Raw genomic sequence first — 21910 nt, 5'->3', positions numbered from 1 at the left:
TTTAAAGCCCCAGGGAAGTACACTAGCAATATATTGTCATGTTTTGGACATTTTGCAGATATTTTAATCAGAATCCATTAGGCTTTTTCCATTCCAGCTACCCTTCCTGATAGTATGTGAATCAGTTGCACCAGGTACTAAATGTCACTGTTTCTCCTTCAGTTTACTTCACTGAATCCCCATCTTCCCACTATCATGCGAAAAGCCAGAAGTCTTTTCCTACCCAAACTTTAGGACTTCGTATTTTATCTAGTCAAAATAGTATGATACTCCAAAATACCAAATACTATTCACACTCCAAGTAAAACCAAAGTTGTCTCTCAAATCACAAGATGCTCTGGATTCTGATCAAACTCTAGATCTATACTGAGCCCAGTGTATTTGAGAGCTCAGATGAATGTCTACTAAGTATCAATTAGTATGCTCCCAACTGACCTGTTCTTCCCAAAACTAGTTTTTCAGACCTAGTTTAATAATAGCAACTCAAGTTTCACCATAACTTCTGCTTAATAAGTTTAATTCACACCCTGGTCTTAGGAGAATGACCTGAATCCAAAAGAATGTAAACAAATGTTGACAAGGATGAGAAAAATGAACTCCGGTTCACTGTCTATGGATTGTAAATTGATACCACTTATAAGGAAATCGAGAGGTAATTACCAGATAGTCTTATTCATTTGTGGACTAACAGCCAAACAACCTGGCAAACAAACTGAAAAATAGTGGTTATCAGAGGAGAAAGGACAAGGGAAGAGGAGTAGTGGGGATGCTAAGAGTATTGGCACTGGAGTTTTGGAGGGAAAATGAAGCACACCAACATTTTAAGTCTGACATTGTATTCCCTTTTTTTTTTTTTTTAAGATTTATTTATTCATACAGAACTGGAATACAGGCCAGAGATGCAGAGGGTGAGAGAATTCACCAGGGACAGAGTTGGGAGCAGAACAGGCAGATCAATGAAGTACACTGCTGAGGGGAGCAGCAGGCGGGTCAGGAGGGGTCTGCCACGCCAGGCGGGGATGGAACTCATGGTAAGTGGCTTAAGCTTCTTTTGCAGTGCATTAACCCGCTGCGCCACCAGGGAGGGCCGGATTCCCATGTTTTGTTATAATGAAATCATATCAGGCTTAAAAACTGATAGGCTCAACCTGGGCAAACCTAGAGGGGGCATACCATGAAACAGACTGACCAACCTGAGATTCTTGTGGGGAAGATGTTGCTAAAAATGTGTTTAACCCACAGGTAGTCATTTGTCACTGGCCTCCAAATGCTACATATTTACTATTCATCCTGTATATTCACTGTTCCCTTCCATACAAATATTTGAGAAATGTACCTTTTTTCTATCATGTATCCCAAAAAGCTAAGATTGCCCCAACTATGGACAAATGGTAAGAGCATGTTTTAGCAACAGAACCTTTTTTCCTCAATAATTTTCAACAGGTTTACTTCTACTGCCCCATTTCAATATAGTAAGCTAATTATTCACAACTTGTCTCAGGTTATGACAGATACTCCTACCTATAGCAGATCATTCATGTAAAACATTTTTGAAGTACAAAACAAAAACTGACATTTACCAGAGTTCAGCATTTAATTTTTTAAATTAATCTATTGGGAATACATTTTTAAAAGATTTCTATAATGAACTGATTACACCACTCACATTAGAACATTCATCATTGATTTTTTTTATTTTATGTACAAAGAGCTATTAGCATTATTTCTGCTTTAAGGTAGATGTCTTGACGACCAATTCAAGGAAGGTCACTTAGTCCAACTGAAAAAGAAAAGACAGGATATAAGTAAGTTCAGTGTGCTTTAAAATGTACTTTATTTTTACAAAGTGCTAGCCCATCAGTTAATAGGTTTAAACCAGGAATCTGATACTCCCATACTATTAATATCTAAAAACTGCTCTAACACCCCAACAATTAGAGGGCCCTCCCTAGTGGCACAACAGGTTAAAGAACAGCCCTACCAAGTGCCCACAGCCACTGCAGCTTGAGCTCAATAATCCACCAGGGAGGTAACACATATGGCACAGATCTCTCCTGATCCACCCACTGCTCCCCTCAGCAGTGTATTTCAATCAATCTGTCTGTTCTGCTCTTCACTGCCTCTGGTGAATCCTCTCCCCCCCCCCACTCCAATCGCTGGCCTATACCCCAGTTCTTGTACACATAAATAAATCTTAAAATAAAAAACCCAACAACTAGAATATACATTTTTGTATTGTCACTTCCCACAAAATCTTTTAAAAACCATGTAAGATGATCTTCAAAAGCTCAGAATGGTTATTAAATTGGTAACAAATTACACAACCAATACACAAATTACACAACTAATGATATTCAGTTAAGTGTCGGACACTATTGTAAAGGCCAGTCATAAAATAACTCATTTAACCTTAGGCGAGAACTGGGGGTCACAAATACGGTGTGGGGTTCAATCCACCCTCTAATCTGTGACATGCTACTAAATTCCCACTGAGTTAGCTGTCCTCCCTCATTTAACACCAAACATGTCCTTGCTTAAGAATTTGGTGGGAGCTAAAGTCTAATTTTAAAGTATTTTGTCTTTGTTAGAGATCAAACGTTAATGATTTTATCCACTATAAAACATCACAAGGTCATCTTTTGACTCGCTGGTTCCACTCAATCAAATAAGTATGCATCAAAGGACCATCTAATTTTATCTCCAAGTGCCAATAAAGAATTCGTTTTCCCATAAAGAGAAAACAAAAACTACAGCATTTAAGTGACTTTAGGGGCCTACAAAGCTTCACATACACACAATTTTTGCAACAAAGCTGACGTTTCCTACAGCCAAAGCTTCAATGTCTTGAAAAAATAGTACTATTACTGGTGGACTCTATGTGAACCTGGTTATATGTCCCCAACCCTAAAGCTCATTTCAGTACATAGCGCTATGAACTGATTTCAAGGTTCAATACATGTATTTGGTTAGGAAATATCTAGGAAGAATTAAACAAGCATTTTAGTGGTTTCTGAACAGCGAAACCAGTTTATCCAACATACAACTGAAACTTGCAGAACCGGCTAAAAAGAGGTTAGAAAGGCTTTATCCATCCCGAGTCTATTGACAAGACCGCTGAAACTCACCCGAGTCGCCCCTAACAAGCGACTGCTCTGTAAGGGCTGACGAGCAGTCTCAACCTCACCGTAAGGACCCTCCCGCCCATCCTGCTCTCACAGAAATAAGGGCACGGCATGGCGTCCGCGTACCTTAATGAAGCCTATGTCCTTGGCGTACTGACGGAAACACTGGCGGCACATGTTGAGTCCGTATTTCCGGATCAGACCATGTCGGTTTGAGCAGACTCGGCTGTACGGGGAGAAGACGTTATTGCACGTTACAGAAATTTAAGGATTCCGCACTCGCGAGGCACTACCCACATCGCCCGTCTCCAGGCCTGTAATGGCGGCAGCCACAATCCGACAAGGCCTGCCCCCGGGGTCGCTGCCCGCGGGATCGCCTCTACCTAGATTTCTAACAGCTTCAGGCCCCAGACCAACTCATCCCTGATACATATTCTGTTTCTTACCAAGAACGAGAGCCCTGGCCGAATTTTCTCGGGTGACTCCAGTAGAGCTGCTGGTGACCCATCTTGCTTTCTCGGAGGCAACGAGGCAAAAAGGAAGGCGCCACCTACGCATGCGCTCTTCAAATTTTGGGGACAAGTTTACCCAGAATGCAATGGTGACAGAGGACGCCTGCGCAGTGTAGCTGCGCTGTTCGTGAACTCGCCTGAAGGTTTGGAAACGCTGTGGGGCGGCACCATTGATGACGTCGCCATAACTCAACCTCTAGTAGAGTTCTGTGCAGCATTTTCGTGCCGGGCGCAGTGGCGCGCGCCTGTAATCCTAGCTACCTGGGAGGCTGAGGCTGAGGATCACTAGTTCGGTAGTTCTGGGCCACAGTGCGCTGCACCCAGTGTCCGCACCAGCTACTGACTTGAGCACGTCTGCATTGTGACCTCTCCCGGGGCGGAGGTCTTCTGAAGCCGGCCGGCCCAGGTCGGTACCCAGCGAGGAGCACGGAGAGACTCCTCAGGCCGATCCTGAAAAGAGATCGCATCCGTACTGCCGGCAGTCTGTTGAGACCCAGTCTCCTTTTACCTAATTCCACGTTCTTGTTTTTAATGCGTGGAGTGGATGGAGCAAACTCTTATTCCGTCTCCCTACTCCAAAACTCCACTTAGCACATTGTCCTCAGATAGAGGACATATCAGATATTAAACTGATAAGGACAGAGACACCTTATCTTAACCAAAAGGCCAAGAAGCGATCTCACCTTTTAATTAAAAATTTGCACTTGAAAACAGAACTTGTCCTTAACTCAACAGTGACATCTACTGGAAGAATAATACAAAATAAGAAAACCAGCTGTAATAATTAAGAGCCGACGGTAGGAGTCTCTCTTTTAATAAACAGACTACATTTTCAAAGTTTCTTAAAATTGATTACACTACTTAAAGGACGGTACCTACACCGTTTCAGAAAAATAACGCAAGTTTCTAACCCTTAGTGTTCTGATATTTAAATTTCATTGGTTGAATTTAAAGTGAAAAACAATATATAAGTGCAATACATGCCACTTGATAGATGGCATGGTGACAAAACAACTATTGAAAACCAAAGGCTGTCTAATCCAAGCAATGGCTTAAACTTCACACGGTCATTTATAATGACTCTAGGTAAGCTTAAAGCTATACTTAATTCTAAAATTAAAGCATTAGCTAAACCTATAAAATATACTCTGCGCAATAATCCCAGAAATTTTTACTCAACTCATTTTTGCAAGAGAAATATAATATTTCACTTCTTGAAATTGAAACACCTTAAATAAAAGAAACTGAGCTGGCAGGATCAGACTTGGATGCCGTGCAGAATTACCTAGCATTTATTATCATTCAATACACCCAGGGCTAAAATTGTGGTCCCCACATTTTTATCTTCGAGAGCCTGAGAGGAAGAAGGCTTTGTTTGTAAACCATCATATTATGGGGATCAAGTGCTGGAAATGTTTGTTTGTTTGTTTTCAGAAATAAAAAGAATACTAAGAAAAAAAGAAAAGAAACTGAGCTGGCCCAAGTTCTCTTTGAACAGATGAATGAAATCATGGACTATTTGGCCCACCACACTGGCAATAGGCTATGATAGACAAAAAGCATTAGATCCTGACTAAGGGTTATCTCACAATTTTCTGGACAGAGACAGCTGTGAAGCTACATTGTAAAGTTGCATGTGACTCATGTATGTACCCAGGCATAGCCGAACCCAGAATAAGCCATGCAGCTGCTCTCCTCCTCCCCTACCCTTTAAGTATCTCCTCTAACTTCCTTCATGGAGTCAAGCTAATTCTTCTTTCCTACACTGGTTCCCTCTTGCTGAGTCTAATACAGCCTTGCATGGTTCAGTTATACTGAGTATTATCTGGTGAGTTCTTTCTTAGCCTAGAGAGCAAAGGATTCATTCTTTAGGGTCAGAGCACGTAACAAGACTGTCCTTCAAGTATTGGATGGTGTGTCCCTTCCCATCATTAAATCATTTGGGTACTTTGTTACTTGATAAAGGAGGTGAAGCAGAAATTAAAAGACCAAATATGATGAGGTTGCTGCTCTCAAAATCTTGCAAATGTAATGAGGAAAACAGGATTATCTTAACCCCCTGCCTTCTAGGTATCAACTTTTCAGATTCCATATTCCATATACAACTAAGTAAATAGAACTATTCTGTATTCAATGATGAATGTACTCATGAAGTACTAAAGAAGCAAATGATAAATGGTTGAAGGAAAGGTCACTTGAAAAGAAAACGAGCCCACAACATGGAGTTGAAAAAGGCTTGGGAAAGGAAAACAGCCTTTTGCAACTACAGTGAAGGATGCACAAAAGATCTAGTAGTTGATAAGACTGGAATTAGAATCTATTTTTAAGCTTTACTGTAGAAGGGGGCCAGTATCCAGTTTCTACCATCTTCCTGGACTTTGTATCTTTTTTTTTAATTTAAATAATACTGTATTATAACATTATGTAAGTTTCAGATATCCATTATAAATTAACATTTGTATATGATACAGGAATCGTCAGTCTCAGTTCCCCTTCACCAATAAGAACAGAGTTTTGAGGAAAGTAGTTTCACTTGTTGACAAATGAGGAGCATAGCAACTAGGGTCTGAAAGACCACAGTCCTGCTTACTTAAAGCATTGGAGGGTCCTTTAATAAGGTCATGAAAGAGGGAAGTGGGTTAGGGTCACTAGAACCATTCTTGTAACATGAGCACCTGGTGACATGGGTGATAACTTGTTTTCCTCATTGTCTGGTGGTCAGCAATTCTTATGTTTTCTTTGTAAGAGTCTGCCCGTGGCTTTGAAGTTTCTTGTAGTAAAGGCTCTTTGTCCTCAGAATGCAAGGAAAAAGCAGTATGTTAGGCAAACAAATAAATCAAGGTTTGTTAAACTTAGAGGGTCTCTTTCCAGGACAAGAGAGATATTGCTGTATTATATATACATTAACTTCACCACTAAAAGACCTCCACTTTGGAAAAGTCCTATAAGAGCTTCTCTGCAGTGCTAGGGGAATGCGGCCCATTCATCAAAATCCTGATGGATTAAAACTTACTTTCTTATTTAGTTCATTTGTTTTGTTTGTACCACTGTTGACTGAAATAAAAGTCCCAATTATAGTTAAACAAAGAGTTTATTAGAGAAAAAAAAAAGTTTATTTAGATAAAGTGAGCATTCCAACCCAGGAAGCAATCTGACAAATTTTACTCTGTAAGAACTGTTTTGATCATCACAAGTTTGAGCCAGTTTATATACCTTGGTAATTACAGAGTAGCATACATGCAGAAGAAAATTAATTTGACCTCAAAAATCTAATTATTTTCCTAATAAAAATAATGAACAGCCATATACCAGAGACTATACCAGAGACATTTTGTGGGGGTGGAGTGGGGAATGGGATCAAAAACGGGGGTGGGGCTGGGGGGGAGCGAAGAGAAGTGCATGGGACTACGGTGATGGCACACAGGTGACTCTGTGATGGGAAACCCATGGGGATTACAATTGAGATTTTAAAAAATGTACAAAATGATGTAAAAATAAACTATTATAAAAAAGTACAATTAAGGGCCCTCCCTGGTGGCGCAGCGGGTTAAAGCACAGCACTGAGAATCTAAAGCCGCTTCCGCATGAGTTCGATTCCTGCCTGCCCTGGAGGTGACCACATGGTGTGGCAGACCTCTCGTGGCCCGCCCACTGTTCCCCTCAGCAGCACCCCAGTTCTGTATACACAAATAAATAAATCTTTAAAAAAAAAAAGTACAATTAAAAGTAACAGGTTAGTTTTCTTATCAACAACGAGCTTACGAAAAGAATAATCTCAGATTTGAGGTTTTAGAAGACACTTATCAGGATTTTGCCTTAAAGATGCCTACAAGGTAAGCTCTCAGAAAATATTTTGACCTAAAATTGCTTCTCAGAAAAATACACCACTTGCTTCAAATGTTTTTTGTTTTAAAATATATTTATCTATTTTTACATCATTGTTCATTTGTGCACTTGCTTCAAATCTGTTTTTAAAGTGTGCTTGAGACCTAATTCCAAGGAACTTGACAAAATGCAAGTAAAAGGGAAAACTACCATAAAGCAGGTTTTGTGCCTGTATCATTTATGCAGATGGTGAGTTAGCCACACTGCTAGAGTTTGATAACACTGAGGAAACACATAATTCTATTTCACCATAAACTGATTGTCTTCTGTTACTGCTTTAAATCTAAAAATGTGGCCTTTTATATTTGTCTTTATGTGCAGATAAAGATTCTTTTTATACAAAACCTGTCATTCAGAGCTTAGTGGTTAAAAGGGTTTCTGTAGTGAGACTTCCTGGGCTTAGAACCTATTCAGTAACTTGCTATGCTGATCTTAAGAAAGACCCTTCAGCCTCTCAGTGCCTTTATCCCTAAAAAGGTGCTAATAATGGTATCTACCTGGTAGAAGTCTTTTAAGGATTCTATGAATTCTATGGAGAGCTCCAACAATGTAAGCTATTTTTAAAGTTATTCAATCTGGATTAGGAAAAAGATGTGCAAAGATGTAATTATAATAATAGAAAGATTAAAAATAAATGGCATAACAAAAAAAAATCTAATTATTTTCCACTGGGGCTTCTTGTTTACATCATAGGTTCAGTTTAGATTTTTTGATTTCCTAAGCTCTGACATAAAGAAATGCCAGTGCTCTCTATCTGTGTGCAGAGGAAGGCAAATGTTTAATAGCTTTCCGGCTGTCTAAGGAATGCATTTTGGAGACACCAAGGCTAGGTATCCATTCCTCAAATTTTATCATGATCCTTGGTCATTACTTGCTGGTGAGTCCCTGGTGAAAGCTTAGTTAACCTGAAGTCACCAGATTTCTGCAAGACTGCTTCCCCGAACAGGACAGATCCTGTTCTCACTGAAAGCCTATGTAAATGGGTTTGGAGAAGGGGAAAAATTTGAGAGGGAATGGTTTTCAGGATGTTCAAAATATGTTCACACCACATACAAGTGAAGTCAAGTTAGTCTTTTTCCATTTTACTCATTTTGTTGGAGGGAAAGCATGTCCTGAAATGAACTCCACAAACACAGGTTTTACAGACTCCACTCCCACACCAAATCAGAGCTACAAATCCTATGATGTCATGGCTACCAAAGGGAGGATTACAAGGAACTAAGGGTGGAGTTAAGCAGCCAGGCTTAATGTATAACCAGACTTGTGGGCCTTGGGGTGTTGGATTTTTTTCACCAGTTTTCTGTAAGTTTCAGACACCGGCCAAACATAGGCACACGGAACGGGCAGTTTCCCAAACAGAAGCAGATATTCGGGAGTGAACACATGACTTGCTTGTCAGCGTGGGATTAACCCAAGCCCGGGCAGAAAATTAAGTTCCAGTTCCTTGTCAAAATTTCCCACCTGGCTGTTTCGCCCGGCTACTAGCCTATAAATACCCTTCTTACCTTCCCTCAGAGTGACTTCTCTGACCTCAACTCTCTCTGGGATCAGTGAGCGCGGAAATAAACCTATTTTTGGTTTTACTGGCCTCGCTATTTCTTTGCATCCTCCTTACTGTGCTGAACTTTCCATTTTCAGCATGCTATTGAGGTCCCAGCTCAATGGAACTGGTAGAAGGCATTCACCAATCTCTTTCTCCCTGTGTTATTCCTCTCTTCATTTCCTCTTTTTGTAAATAAACCTTTTATTAACCTTTTTTGTGTGTCCCTGCAGCTGAGTCTCATTTTAAGTCCGTTTTAAGTATGCAGGTGACAACCCATTCAGGCCAACCCATTTCACGTTGGGGTTGCACTGTAACAATTTTACTAACCATACTTCCTGCTAGATCTATCCATGTTGTTGTAAATAGCAGAATTCCATCATACACACACATAGCTAAATAGTATTCCATTTCACATCTTCTTTATCCAATAATCTGTCCATAGGCATATAAGTTGTTTCCAACTCTTGGATATTGTTAAGTGTCTCCATTAAGGGTGGTAGGCCAGTCATTGATATATAGTTTCCAAAATTCATATACCTTTCAAGAGTTAATCTAACATTTGTCCACCTATAATCTCAGTCCTTTCCTGACTGGTATCCATATTGCTGTAATTTTTTAAAGATAACAATAATTCTAAGATCAAGTCCATAAATATAACCAGGATTCTCATATATCATTCAGTAGTCAGTCTTCTTTTTTTATTTTAAAGATTTATTTTTATTTATTTATTCATAGAAGACTTGGGGTCTAAGATTTACCAGAGACAGAGTGGGAGTAGAACAGGTGGATCTACTAAAATACACTCTTGAGGGGAGCAGCAAGACAGAGAGGTCTGCTGGCTATGTGGGTTGGCTCCCTGGCCAGGGATGGAATTCCTGCTGCAAGTGGCTGCAATAGCTTGGTAGCACTGCCACCAGGGAGGGCCCAGTGGTCAGTCTTCTACAGTTAAAAAAACAAAAACAAAAACAACTTATGGGCCATGGAAGTGTATGGCAGTAGGTTTCTGGACCTAGAGTCAGATTCATTTATTCTCTTTACCAGCCCAATAAAAACAATGAGAACAGCAAAGTTCTGTCCTTGAGACCTGTTCCTCTTTTTGTCCTGAGACCCTTCTTGTCTCATTTACCCTGAGCAACCTTTCATTCTCCTTATTTCTTAAATAAGTAAGGAACTACAGTCTCAATCTCCTGTAGCTACTTCCACCAAAATCTATCCCCTACCTATAGGTGTGGAATGAAATGCTATCTCAGCCTGAGGGAAAGACATGACACAGAGATAGGTATAGGGCTCTCAGTTTGGGAACAGTCCGAAACACCTGTAATACCATTTTTTTACTTGCAGTTACTGACTCTGCGTTTAAACAAACAACACACCATCATTAGGAAGATAATTGTAATCATCAAGACCTCCCTCATAAGGAGACCCAAGATCATCATTCTGTAAACCAGTACCATAGATTTGGCATCTCTTGAATTCTACAGCCTTTTGGAGACAAAGGGGACTAAACAATTTAAAAAGCAAAGACCAAAGTCAAAGGACAGAATAAATCCATTAATCTACCCAAACCAATTAGGAAAGATTTCATTTATAATAGGAGTCCAGGGCCTGGATTTAGTTTCTTTAAGGAGCCCTCCCTCTTCGTAACCTCATCTTTCTCTGTGTTTTCAGTTTCCAGCAGGCATTGAAGCTCAGTCCAACGTTATTATTACTGGTCTGTAAACGCAAAGCTCAAGTAAAAGTTAGATAAGCTATTTTCTTTAAGATCTAAGAGCACTGTCAACCATTTAGCCGCCACACACTAGGCTAAGATGGAGGAGCCTAGAACACAAAATCTAAAGAGGCAAGGCAACGACTCTAAGAATGAGAGCCACTTTAAAAGGTGCATCCCGTTCCCTAGTCCCCTGTGGCACATGGACCTCTAACATATGGAACGAGTTCCTTCCAGAGGCGCGTGAGGTCTTTCCAAGACCTTGCAGCTAAATCAGTCATTCCATCCAACCCATTAGCGGTTGCAAAGAGAAAATTCGTTCAACAAGAATTGCCAAGTCAAATCTTGCCAGATCAAGCTCCAGTCTCAAGTGAATGGTGTTACCGTTCAGAGAGTGGAGCCACCAAAACAAAGTACCGCCCCACGAGGGGCGGGAAATGCCGCACCCTGGCGGCATCCGGCAAATCTGAGGCTCTAAATGCCGAAGTTATGTAACTAAACAGACCTTCCCTGTAACAGAGGGGCACCCTCCTTTCACGGGAAATGTAGTGCCCCAAGGTGCGAGGGCACGCGTTAGGTGTGCACAGCGAAAACAGACTCGGCCGCAAACGCTGACGGCCACCCGTAGCAGATTCCGGGGACAGCACGTTGCGCCCCAGCCGATCGCCTGTTCCGGGAGGCACAAGCCGTCTTCTCAGGCGGTCGGTGACCGCGCTCCGCCGGCCGGCAAACACAGAAGAGGCTCGGTCCTGCAAGGGAGGAAAAACTTTGTTCGCCTCCCGGACCCGGAGAGCCTCTGTGTTAAGAAAGTGGGGGGCGTGCGCACCACGAGAGCTCAGGCAGGTCCGCGGACAGCCCCGGCCGAGGACCCCGGCGGTGAGGCGGGAAGAGGGGATTTCAAAGCCCGGCAGTGCGCCGGTGCCCAGATTCTGGCCCGATGAAGCTGCACTGCGATGTCGAGGTGGTCAGTCGGCATTTGCCGTGCTTGGGGTTAAGGAACCGGGGTAAGGGTGTCCGGGCGGTGTTGAGTGTCTGTCAGCAGACGCCAGACTGTCGGGCGCAGTCCGGGGCTGGGGGCAAGCGGGGCAGCGCGCACCCGGCCTTTCTACTCGTCGCCACCCTGAAGGACAAGCGCGGGACCAGCTATGAGGTGAGTGGAGCCGAGTAGCTTGTACGGGGTCCCCCGGCCGCTTCCCTCACCCCGAGCCTCTAGCCACCTGCGCCCCGCTGCTCGCAAGTTGGAGTCTTCCCGGCTGCGCCAAGTCACATCGCCGCGGCCCCCGGGATCCTGATTGTCTTACCCAAACCTCTCTCTTGCCTTTCATAGTAGAGCTTATCCTTGAAGTCTAATTATCTGCTCCTCAAAACATCTGCCTCACTAATAGTTGCTTATAGGAATATTAACCAAAAACTTAATCGTAAACTTGCACACTTGCTGTGTGCAGGGTGTAGTGCTAAATACTGTGGAGATGAACTTGTGGGCACTCTCCAAGACTAGAAATAGAAAGGGAGTCGCTCCTTCCGCCCTAAGATGGGCCATGATGAGTGCTAGAAACAATATGGGAGCAAAGTAGTATAGTATCAAAAATGAGATGACATGTGATTATTCAAGAGGAAGGAAGTTTTCAGGAAGAGGTGGTGCCTCAAGTATGAGAGTTCTGAGTAAACTTTACTATGGTGATATTAGTCCTGGATCTTAAAGATAAATGTGAGTGTAACGCATGAAAAATACCTTGGGGATCTTTCTTACGGTCAGATAGCCACCATCCATCTGACAGACTTCCAGATGTATATATTCTTAGCCATTCTTCTCCCTTAACTTCTGAGTTGAATCTGCTAGAAATCTTCAGTTAGATATGTTGCAGCATTTCAAACTCCCAATCTCTAAAAATTAATTTTACTTGTCACTCAAAACCTGCTGTTCTGGCAGTTTTCTGAAGCTCAGAAACTACTGTTCAGGTAGTGTTCTGCCTCACCAAGAAAATGTAAACCCTTTGCCTCTTCACATCTAGTATATAATTGAATCCTTTCACTTCTGCCTCTTGAGTATCTTTACATTTTCATCTCTCTCTCCTTCCATCCCAGCTGTTATCTAAACCACCTCTGTCCCTTGCCTGGCTAGTCTCTTTAAGGATCTGTACCTCTTCACCTTTGTCTTTACTCCATCTAGTTCTCCCTTCCCCCAAATGTTTTTCCCACCCCCAAAGTTTGTTCTTTACACAGAGCTAAAAGAATGTAGCGCTAACCATGTCCTAGCTTAAAGTGTATTTCAGATAAAATCTAGGTTTTAAAGAATGGTTTACAAAAATTTTTCATCACCTAATCTCTACTCACTTCTCCTCATTCCTGTCTATTTCTATGGGACTTTTCAGTCAAATGAATGTATTTCATTCCTTAAAGCTTCCAGGCTCTCTCTTGCCTTTGAGACTTTGCATATCTTGGCCCCTCTATTCCCTCTTTCTTTCCTCATTATCTTCACTGTTCAACACCTCCTAAACCTTCAGTTCTTAACTTTAAGGTCTTCTTCATACTCTCAAATTTGCTACATAAGGTCTTACAGCATGCTGCCTATAATTCCTATGTGTTAAGTTTGCTATGTTCTTGATTACTGGTTTAATAATTGTCTTTCATCAGATTGGTAATTTTAGAAATATAATTACTATGTCATTCTTATTCACTGCTATTGTCTAAAGGTTCCTATCATAGTAACTGGTACAGTTTTGTCTTAGTAAGTAGTTGTTGAATTCCAGACTTCAAAATTGTTTTGATATTTACTGTATCAGTTACTGTTTTAGCTTCAGGGATACAACAGTGAACAAAGGAGACAGGATTCCTGCTTTTATGGAGTTCATAACCTTCTAAAAGGTGTGCCTACCCCAGATTAATAGACTGAAGTTAAAAAGACAAATAACTTTCTCCAAACACTGGTGAGGAAGAAAGAGACAAATAGTATAATAATATCAAAACACCCAGATTTAAAGACTGTAAGCCAAACCAAAGCCTTGCTAGGTGGCTGGCATAGTGCAATAAATACTATTTAGTAGTAATATTAGTTTGTCCTTTTCTTCCCCCCATTAATTTTAAACAGCTGAAGGACAATATTGAGCAGTTCTTCACCAAGTTTATGGACGAGGGGAAAGCTACTGTTCGGTTAAAGAAACCTCCTGTGGATATCTGTGTAAGTAAGGTATGGTATGGTATAGAGTTAATTTCTGGCTGGGGGGTGATGCATATGGCTCAGCAGACCTCTCCTGTCTAGCCCTCTGCTCTCCTCAGCATTATATTTTGTCAGTCTGCCTGTTCTGCTGCCCAGTCTGTCTCTGTGAATCCTCTCACTGCCCCTGCACCTCTGGCCTGCACCCCAGTTCTGTATGTGTAAATATATCTTTTTAAAAAATTTAATAGTTAGGGTGCTTGACTATACTTTCTTTAGAGAAAAGACTATTTGAACATCCTGATATCCCACATGCCAGTGTTACTGAAGTGGAGATGCTTCATGTTTATATGGCTTCCAAAACAGCAGTCACCCCTAGTTAAGTGCCCAAAGTGGAAAGAAAAATTGGGTTTGCTTCTGTGCCTAAGATGGAACCTTAGATTGTTCACAGACTAAAACTTGTAAGGCAAGTGATACAGATTTGGTACATTTGATCAGCCAAATCACGTTACAAATCTAAATTTGTTTATATTTGCTTTTATTTCCTTTACTGTAAGTATCAAGTTCCCAAAAATATTTTGATCATCAGTGTTATGAAATATATCATCAATGTTTTCTTCTAGATACATTTTTCCTGGTCTTATATGTACATCTTTAATCCATTTGGGATTTACTTGGGTGCATGGAGTTAAGAGAGTGATTTAGTTTTTTTTTTTTTTTTTTAATATCGCCTTTTAATTTTCCTAGCACCATTTATTTAAGAGGCTTTCCTTTCCCTCATTATATTGTCATAGCTGCTTTATCACAAATTGAGTATTGATATGTATGTAGATTTATTTCTGGGCCATCATTTTTGTTCCCTTGATCCTTGTGTCTGTTTTTACACCAGTACCATACTATTTTTAGTACTGTTGCTTTATAGTTTAAAGTCATTTAATTTAGTGCCTCCTTTTCTCTCATTTTTCCTTGCTCAGAATTGGCCTTGCTCTTCAAGGTCTTTTATGCTTTCCAGTCTTACTTAATCTTTTATGGTTCGTCCTTTAAATAATTTTATTTAGAATATGTGTCTTGACATAATTTTTTCCCAAAGCTTTTACAGTTTTTTGTATCTGTATTGAAATTTAGTCAAAATAGAATACTAAAAAATTATTTTTATGACCATTTTCAATAAATATCACTTGTATATATAAGTCCGTAGAATTTGTGGGGTGAATTAGTATGCAGGTGTTATTGTTATCTAAAATAGAATTTACAGTTGTACAACTTATTTTTATTTACTCAGGCTAATTCTAGTGCCTTAAAGTGCTTCCTTTCAGCCTTGAGACTGGCTCATAAAGGCTGTGATGTTGATGCACAACTTTCAACCCCCACACCAGTGAAGACTTCAGAATTTGAAAAATTTAAAACTAAAATGGCTATCACATCCAAAAAGGACTACCCTCTAAGCAAGAACTTCCCATATTCTTTGGAACATCTTCAAGCTTCTAATTGTGAACTTGTTCGAGTTGATATGCGTATGCTTTGCTTAAAAAATCTTAGGAAATTAGACTTGAGTCACAACCATATAAAAAAACTTCCAGCTACAATTGGAGACCTCATCCATCTTCAAGTACTTAACCTGAATAACAATCGTTTGGAGTCATTTAGTGTAGCACTGTGTCAGTCTACACTCCAGAAGTCACTTCGGAGTTTGGATCTCAGCAAGAACAAAATCAGGGCACTCCCTGTGCAGTTTTGCCAGCTTCAAGAACTTACAGATTTAAAACTTGATGACAATGAATTGATAAGATTTCCTTTCAAGATAGGACAACTGACAAACTTGCGTTTTTTGTCAGCAGCAAGAAATAAGATTCCATTTTTGCCTAGTGAGTTTAAAAATTTATCCCTTGAGTACTTGGACCTTTTTGGAAATACTTTTGAACAACCAAAATTCCTTCCAGTTATAAAACTGCAATTACCACTAACTTTGTTGGAGTCTTCTGCACGAACCATACTATATAAAAGGTAAGGCTTTAATGGTCATAAGTGGCAACTTTGATAGCACACAGTATTATTGTCATCCTCGGTGTCATACTCTCAAATATAGTTTATGATGCTGTACACAAGTGACCCCTTTTGACAGTGGCATTCTTGCTGCCCCTTACCTCTACTTGAATGCTTTTCTTCCAGAAAGTCTGATAGGTTATTTTACTCTATTCTCAGAAAAGGCCTTACCTAATTACTTTGTCTAAAATTTTATCCCCTTCCCTTTATACTGTTTGATATATTTTTTGTAGAATTGTTACCTAGTATTATTGATTTATTTAAAGATTTATTTATTTGTGCATTCAAGAACTGAGGTGTAGACTAAATGTGTATGTGTGTGGTGGGGGGAGTGAGAGGATTTACTGGAGACAGTGCAAGGAACAGAACAGGCAGATCGACGAAAATGCACTGCTGAGGGGAGCAGCGGACAAGACAGGAGAGGTCTGCTGTGCTATGTGGTCACCTCCCTGGCCGGGGATTGAACTCATGGTGCAGTGGCTGCAGATAGCTTCATAATGCTGCACTTTAAACCCTTGCACCACCAGGGAGGCTCTGGACTCAGTTTTTAAGTGATCCTCAGAATCTGAAATTGCATCTAAATAACACTTACTGAGACATGATATTGTTGAAGCAGGATGCTGGTGAGAGATCCTTAGGTAATTTGGGTTTGGGCTGACAGAATTGCATCTCTAATAAGTTCTAAGGCGGTGCTAACATTGCTTGTCAGAAACATTGAGAATCACTGGGTTAACAGGTATTGACTTAACTAGGAATTAAAAATAACTTGCTAAATTGCAATATACACTAAGTGTCTAGAATAGTGCCTGGCTCACTTTCACTGTAGTATTCAATAAATTACATGAGATAGTCAACACTGTACAATAAAGTAGGCTTTTTATTAAATTATTTTGTGTACTGTAAATTAATGTAAGTGTTCTGAGCACATTTAAGGTAGGCTAAGCTATTGCTATGATCAGTAAGATTAGGTATAGTAAACGCATTTTTTAATATTTTTTTATTTTTAATGGTACAGTATTTTTAATTTATTATGGGTTTTTTAGGACATAACCCCATTGCAAGTCAAGGAAGATCTATATATGAAAGAAAAAATACATGTATTCAAATTTTAAAATTATGTTCAAATGAGCAAATTTTTTGTAAGTGGTTTCTGAAGATTTAAAAATATAATACATTGGCTAAATGATTAAAATAGGTTATCAAAATGTGATATAAATGAGCAAAGTATATAAAAAGACAAAAATAATTGTTAGTGTTGAATAATAAATTATTTTAGAAAATTAAAAAACTTACTAGATCTACCAGAATTAATGTAACATGGCAGACATTTCTTGGCATAGTTTTTTAAACTTGTCCCTTATATAAGCAGGGAATTAGTATAAGTGAAAAAATTTAAAAATTGTAAACAAGACCAATTCCACATACCTTATCAAAAGTAAATCATTGTTATTTCATTTGTATGTTTCTATTTAGACTTTTCTAATATGGTTTTAAACTCTAATTTTTTTTAAAAGATTTAGTTTTATTCGTGAATACAAGAACTGGGGTATATTTATACATGGAACCTCTATATACAAGATACAAAATACAACAAATTTTGTATTTACGCATACAAGAGGTCATTGAGAAGGGGGTAAGAGGATTCTCCAGAGACAAAAGTGGGGAGCAGAACAGGCAGATCTACTGAAACACACTGTTAAGGGGATCAGAGGGTTAGACAAAGAGGTCTGCCAGCCTTGTGGCCTGGAATCATGTGAGCTGCAGTGGCTATTGATAGCTTAATAGCGCTGAGACTTTAACCCCTACACCACCACGGAGGCTCTAAATTTTAACTTTTTAAGTGAGGTTTATTGTTGAAAGAGATCCAAGCACATCTTATGGGCCAGCATAAACTAGGGGTTAGGAAAACAACAAATACTAGACATTGTAGGAGACAGTGACTAGGGCCTGGTTATATTTGAGGTAGGGTGAGGGTTGGAACTACACATTTAAATTATATTACACTTACCATACAATATAATTTAGGGAAAGATAACTTTAATTCTACTCAAGTTATGCTATGAAGTAGCAGTGCTAAAAATAAAAATAAAACTTTGTGGAATGGCACAGATCCTCTTAGGTTACAATATATCATGCTGTTTTATACTTCCCCAGTTCTTAATAGTTGGAAGGGTAAAAAATATACTGTCATTTAATTAATGTAGTAATCTGTCCTGTGACTATAGTGTCAAATAATGTATGTCCTCATATATGAATCTAGTAATCTAAAACAAATTTTAAACCTTCTTTTTTTTCAATAGGTTACCATATGACTCACATCTCATACCTTTCCATCTTTGCCAAGATTTGGATACTGCAAAAATTTGTGTTTGTGGAAGATTCTGTCTAAACAGTTTCATTCAAGGGACTGCTACCATGAATCTACACTCTATTGCTCATACTGTGGTCTTAATAGATAAAATGGGTGGTACTGAAGCACCTGTTACCTCCTACTTCTGTTCTCTAGCCTGTTATGTAAATTCTTCTGATACATTGAAGTAATAGGTGATAGTACAAAAAGAAATTCCATTTAGTTATGGATCATTTTTGGATTCAGTGATGGTTTAATAACATCAATTTAGAAAAAGGGGAGAATGTGTTATTTTAATATTTAACTGTAAAACCTTTATTAAATCTTAATTTTGTCGTGGTGTTACCTTTTGAGTTTATTGCACTTTTTCAGTTTAGTACTTTCAGAATAGGATGTGGGACTATATTAATGTTAGGTAGATACTGACCCCAATCACTGTAATCAGAGTTCTTACACACTTCATTTCAGCTAGAGAAGTTGTGATTCTTTGTGTAGTAAAATATACCTTGGAGGACAAATATGGTCTAAATTGTAGTGAAAACTTGCTTAGTATGTACATATTTTGAGCATACTGCTAAGATATATTGTTATGAACAATTTTATCTTCAGTCATAAAGGAGTTACCTTGAAAGACTTCAGCTTTTATAAATTTTGTTAATCACATAATCTTTACTGTGATTGGGTTGGGTGGGAGACTTACTGCTTTTTACTGATTACATTTTGTATTTGAAGGTTGTTTTTATGTTTATTTTTGCCACTTAGTATGTTTTTTCTTTTTTTTAATTTAAAAAGTGCTGGCAATAAACCACCTAGAGGACGGTGAGAATTTAAAGCAGAACATAAGGAATAAAGAAGGAACTAACCTGAAAAAATTGTGAAAAGTAGAATCTGAATGCTTCCATTCTGATTATCCTCCTTCAAATCAGTCTTTATTCTATCACTGCAATAATCTCATGACTATTCTCATGACTGGTTTCTGGGAACAATAGAGAGAAAAGTCAATTACTGGGGGTGGGGGAAACTCTCCAGTATTAACTGTTTTGAGCTTGGAGGCAGGGGTGGGGAACTGAATTAAGACCATTTCTTATACCTTACATAACTACTACTTTATCTTCCTAAAATGTGTGGGGCTTTTTTGTTGAAAATACTAGTTTTCCTGACTAAGCATAGCTTTAAATGCTGAATATTTTTATTAAAACTTTACTCATATATGAGCTCAATATTTTTTTCCCAAAGCTTATCTTTGAAGAGATGAGACACTGGTCCAGCGTAGTATTTCTTTGGGTAATGTTCAGTTAAATTCTTCCCATAAAGTACTCCTATATTCTGATTTTTTACTTAAAATTATGCCAACATGCCTTAAACCTTTTTTTTAAGTTTAATTTAAAACATTTTAATTAAAATCTTTTAATTTAAGAACACCTTAAATTTTTAATCCTTCCTGTAGAAAATAATTACAAGTGAAGGCCAGGCCAGGGGGACATATCAGTTTACCAGAGTCCTACCTTAGGCATCTACTACTTGGGATATCTGCTCACTTTTCCCCGTTTTTCTTTGTAAATTCTTCAGCATCCTCACAGAATTGTTTTTGTCCTTGCTCAGCTAGATCAACCTGAAAAGATCTGCTGGGGTTGAGGGCCCTTCTCCAGTGCCACCAGGGACTGAATTACATGGTCAGTTGCTGGCTTCCAGTTTTCTGCAACCTGAAACACCCCTTTTCATTGGTGTTTGGGCAACAGATGTGTTTTAAATGTGATCCCACTGGATTCAGTGGGTACTCTGCTGGGAAGTTGATTTCTGGAGGATTGTTAAGAACGATAACTTGCCAGTCAGTAAATTAGCTTCAACTGGGATGTTGTGGAAATTTTTCATTGCACATTTGTGGATTTCGTCAAGATCCTTCTGCCTCCTGCTGACTCATTTTGAATGTGGTGCTGAGCTTAAATTTAAAAGCACTTACTTCAAAGGTGTTAAGGTAATTCCTTGGTTCTACCTTGGATCATCTGTCCCACCCAAATTTGGGAACTTGCCCAGGAGCTCACCAATTATGATTGTGAATTCTCCCAACATAGGTATTTGAAATTGAGCAGGAAAAAAACCTTTTTCCACTTCTATGACTTATCTCCATGACCTAATTATAAAGTTTGAGGTAGACTTATCTTGAGGATCTATATTTACTCAGAGGTTAAAGCATAAATAACCTATTTCCCTAATTTAGAAACACTTTAAGCAAGTTAATTCTATTTACATTAAGGAAAAATAAGATCTGAGTCAAAAATGTTATGATTTATTTCACAGAGGCAATTTTTCTGTAGCTTCATTTTCCTCTGAAAAGTAACAAGAGAACTCCAAAGCTTAGAACTGGATTACTTGACCCTTTCTCTTCTTATCACCTCCCAGTTCAAAATGCTTGCATCTCTTAATGGCCAGCATCCTTTTGGATCTGCAGTTGGGGTCCACACATTCAAGTCTCAGCACTATCTTCTTGGTGGTTTTAGCCTTCTTCCGGAAAATCGGCTTTGTCTGCCCACCATAGCCACTCTGCTTCCGATCGTAGCGCCTCTTTCCCTGGGCATACAGGGAATCCTTGCCCTTCTTATACTGGGTCACTTTGTGGGGCTGATGCTTTCCACACTTCTTGCAGAACGTCCTCCGGGTTTTAGGGACATTGACCATCTTTGCAAAAGAGCTGTCGATACGATGAAAACTAGTAAAATAATTCAAATAATGGTAGCAGATGTTAAAACATTTCCTAATTTATAAGACAGTAACTTATACTGAACAGTAATTAAGTCTGTCATGTATAAATCCATCAGGTACTCGTTTTTCATGATAAAATATAACTCCACGCTTTTTTAGGATGCTTAAATTAATACAGCATTTATGAGATGCACCAAAAAGCACCTACTACAGCAGCACAGGACTGCCGTGCAAGTCTGGTTTACTGTGCCTGTCCACCAAAAGAAAAGCACCGTTGTGTTTTCCTAATCTCCCCTAAAGAGAAGGACAAACAAGACGAGTTCCTTTTCCACGCTTCCTCGCACCCCGTCCCTCCCTGTTCTGGTTCAAGGCTCGCCAGGTTCCGTGTGCCATGAAGCAGCGAGGGCCCCGGCCCGGCCCGGCCGCCTCAGTCTGACTACACACCGCCCCCCACCCGCCGGGCACACAAACGAAAGACCGTTGCCCAACAACGGCCTGAAGGCTGACGTGTCCCTAACGAGTGTCTCGCCTCCCAGAAGCCGCCATGCCTGACAGCCTCTTCCTGAAGGGAGGCGCCAGCTCCTGAGCCCAGTCAAGCCAAGGACGCAGGGCTCGCTCGCCCTCTGCTACAAAGCTGAAACCTCCAGCCGCGGTTCGAAGCACTAGAGGCCCCGGGTGGAAGGTTACAGACCCTTCTAGAGCTTACTTGGCAACCAGGGGTCCACGATCCCCAGCTCGGTCTGCTCGCGCCCAACAGGAAAGGGAAGGTCGAGGCGGAAGCCGGAACTGCGTCGGAGCGACAGGCCCGCTGCCCAATAGACGGCCGGCAACGAGGACCGGGCGGTGCCAGCCGCGTCCGGGAAGCGCCAACCAACCGCCGGGGGGCGGGCCTG

At 40.0% G+C, this 21910-nt stretch overlaps 3 protein-coding genes across 4 annotated transcripts; 1 reads left to right on the top strand and 2 right to left on the bottom strand.

Moving 5' to 3' along the window:
* Positions 1 to 1670: 1670 nt before the first annotated feature.
* RPS29 (ribosomal protein S29) lies at positions 1671 to 3680 on the bottom strand. Its single transcript, XM_012724349.1, has 3 exons — positions 3569 to 3680; positions 3249 to 3348; positions 1671 to 1780 (listed from the first exon to the last, which is right to left on the bottom strand). Exons 1-3 carry the CDS (start codon positions 3628 to 3630, stop codon positions 1772 to 1774), a joined length of 171 nt encoding a protein of 56 aa, XP_012579803.1. The 5' UTR covers positions 3631 to 3680; the 3' UTR covers positions 1671 to 1771.
* An 8027-nt stretch (positions 3681 to 11707) lies between these two features.
* LRR1 (leucine rich repeat protein 1) lies at positions 11708 to 18665 on the top strand. The gene is made up of 4 exons (XM_004681900.2): positions 11708 to 11920; positions 13859 to 13957; positions 15207 to 15928; positions 18268 to 18665. Exons 1-4 carry the CDS (start codon positions 11708 to 11710, stop codon positions 18506 to 18508), a joined length of 1275 nt encoding a protein of 424 aa, XP_004681957.1. The 3' UTR covers positions 18509 to 18665.
* A 1917-nt stretch (positions 18666 to 20582) lies between these two features.
* Positions 20583 to 21815, bottom strand: RPL36AL (ribosomal protein L36a-like). Of its 2 annotated transcripts, none has more exons than XM_012724424.1 (2): positions 21724 to 21815; positions 20583 to 21024 (listed from the first exon to the last, which is right to left on the bottom strand). In XM_012724424.1, exon 2 carries the CDS (start codon positions 20991 to 20993, stop codon positions 20673 to 20675), a length of 321 nt encoding a protein of 106 aa, XP_012579878.1. In that variant the 5' UTR covers positions 20994 to 21024; positions 21724 to 21815; the 3' UTR covers positions 20583 to 20672. The 2 variants fall into 2 exon arrangements, with proteins under 2 accessions (XP_012579878.1, XP_004681956.1); XM_004681899.2 differs by having other exon boundaries at positions 20583 to 21006; positions 21724 to 21806.
* Between the last annotated feature and the right edge of the window lie 95 nt (positions 21816 to 21910).

The sequence above is a fragment of the Condylura cristata genome, unplaced genomic scaffold, assembly GCF_000260355.1.
Source record: "Condylura cristata isolate star-nosed mole 26May11 unplaced genomic scaffold, ConCri1.0 scaffold00013, whole genome shotgun sequence".
In the NCBI taxonomy this organism is placed as follows: domain Eukaryota; kingdom Metazoa; phylum Chordata; class Mammalia; order Eulipotyphla; family Talpidae; genus Condylura; species Condylura cristata.
This window is presented reverse-complemented; position numbering and strand designations above follow the sequence as displayed.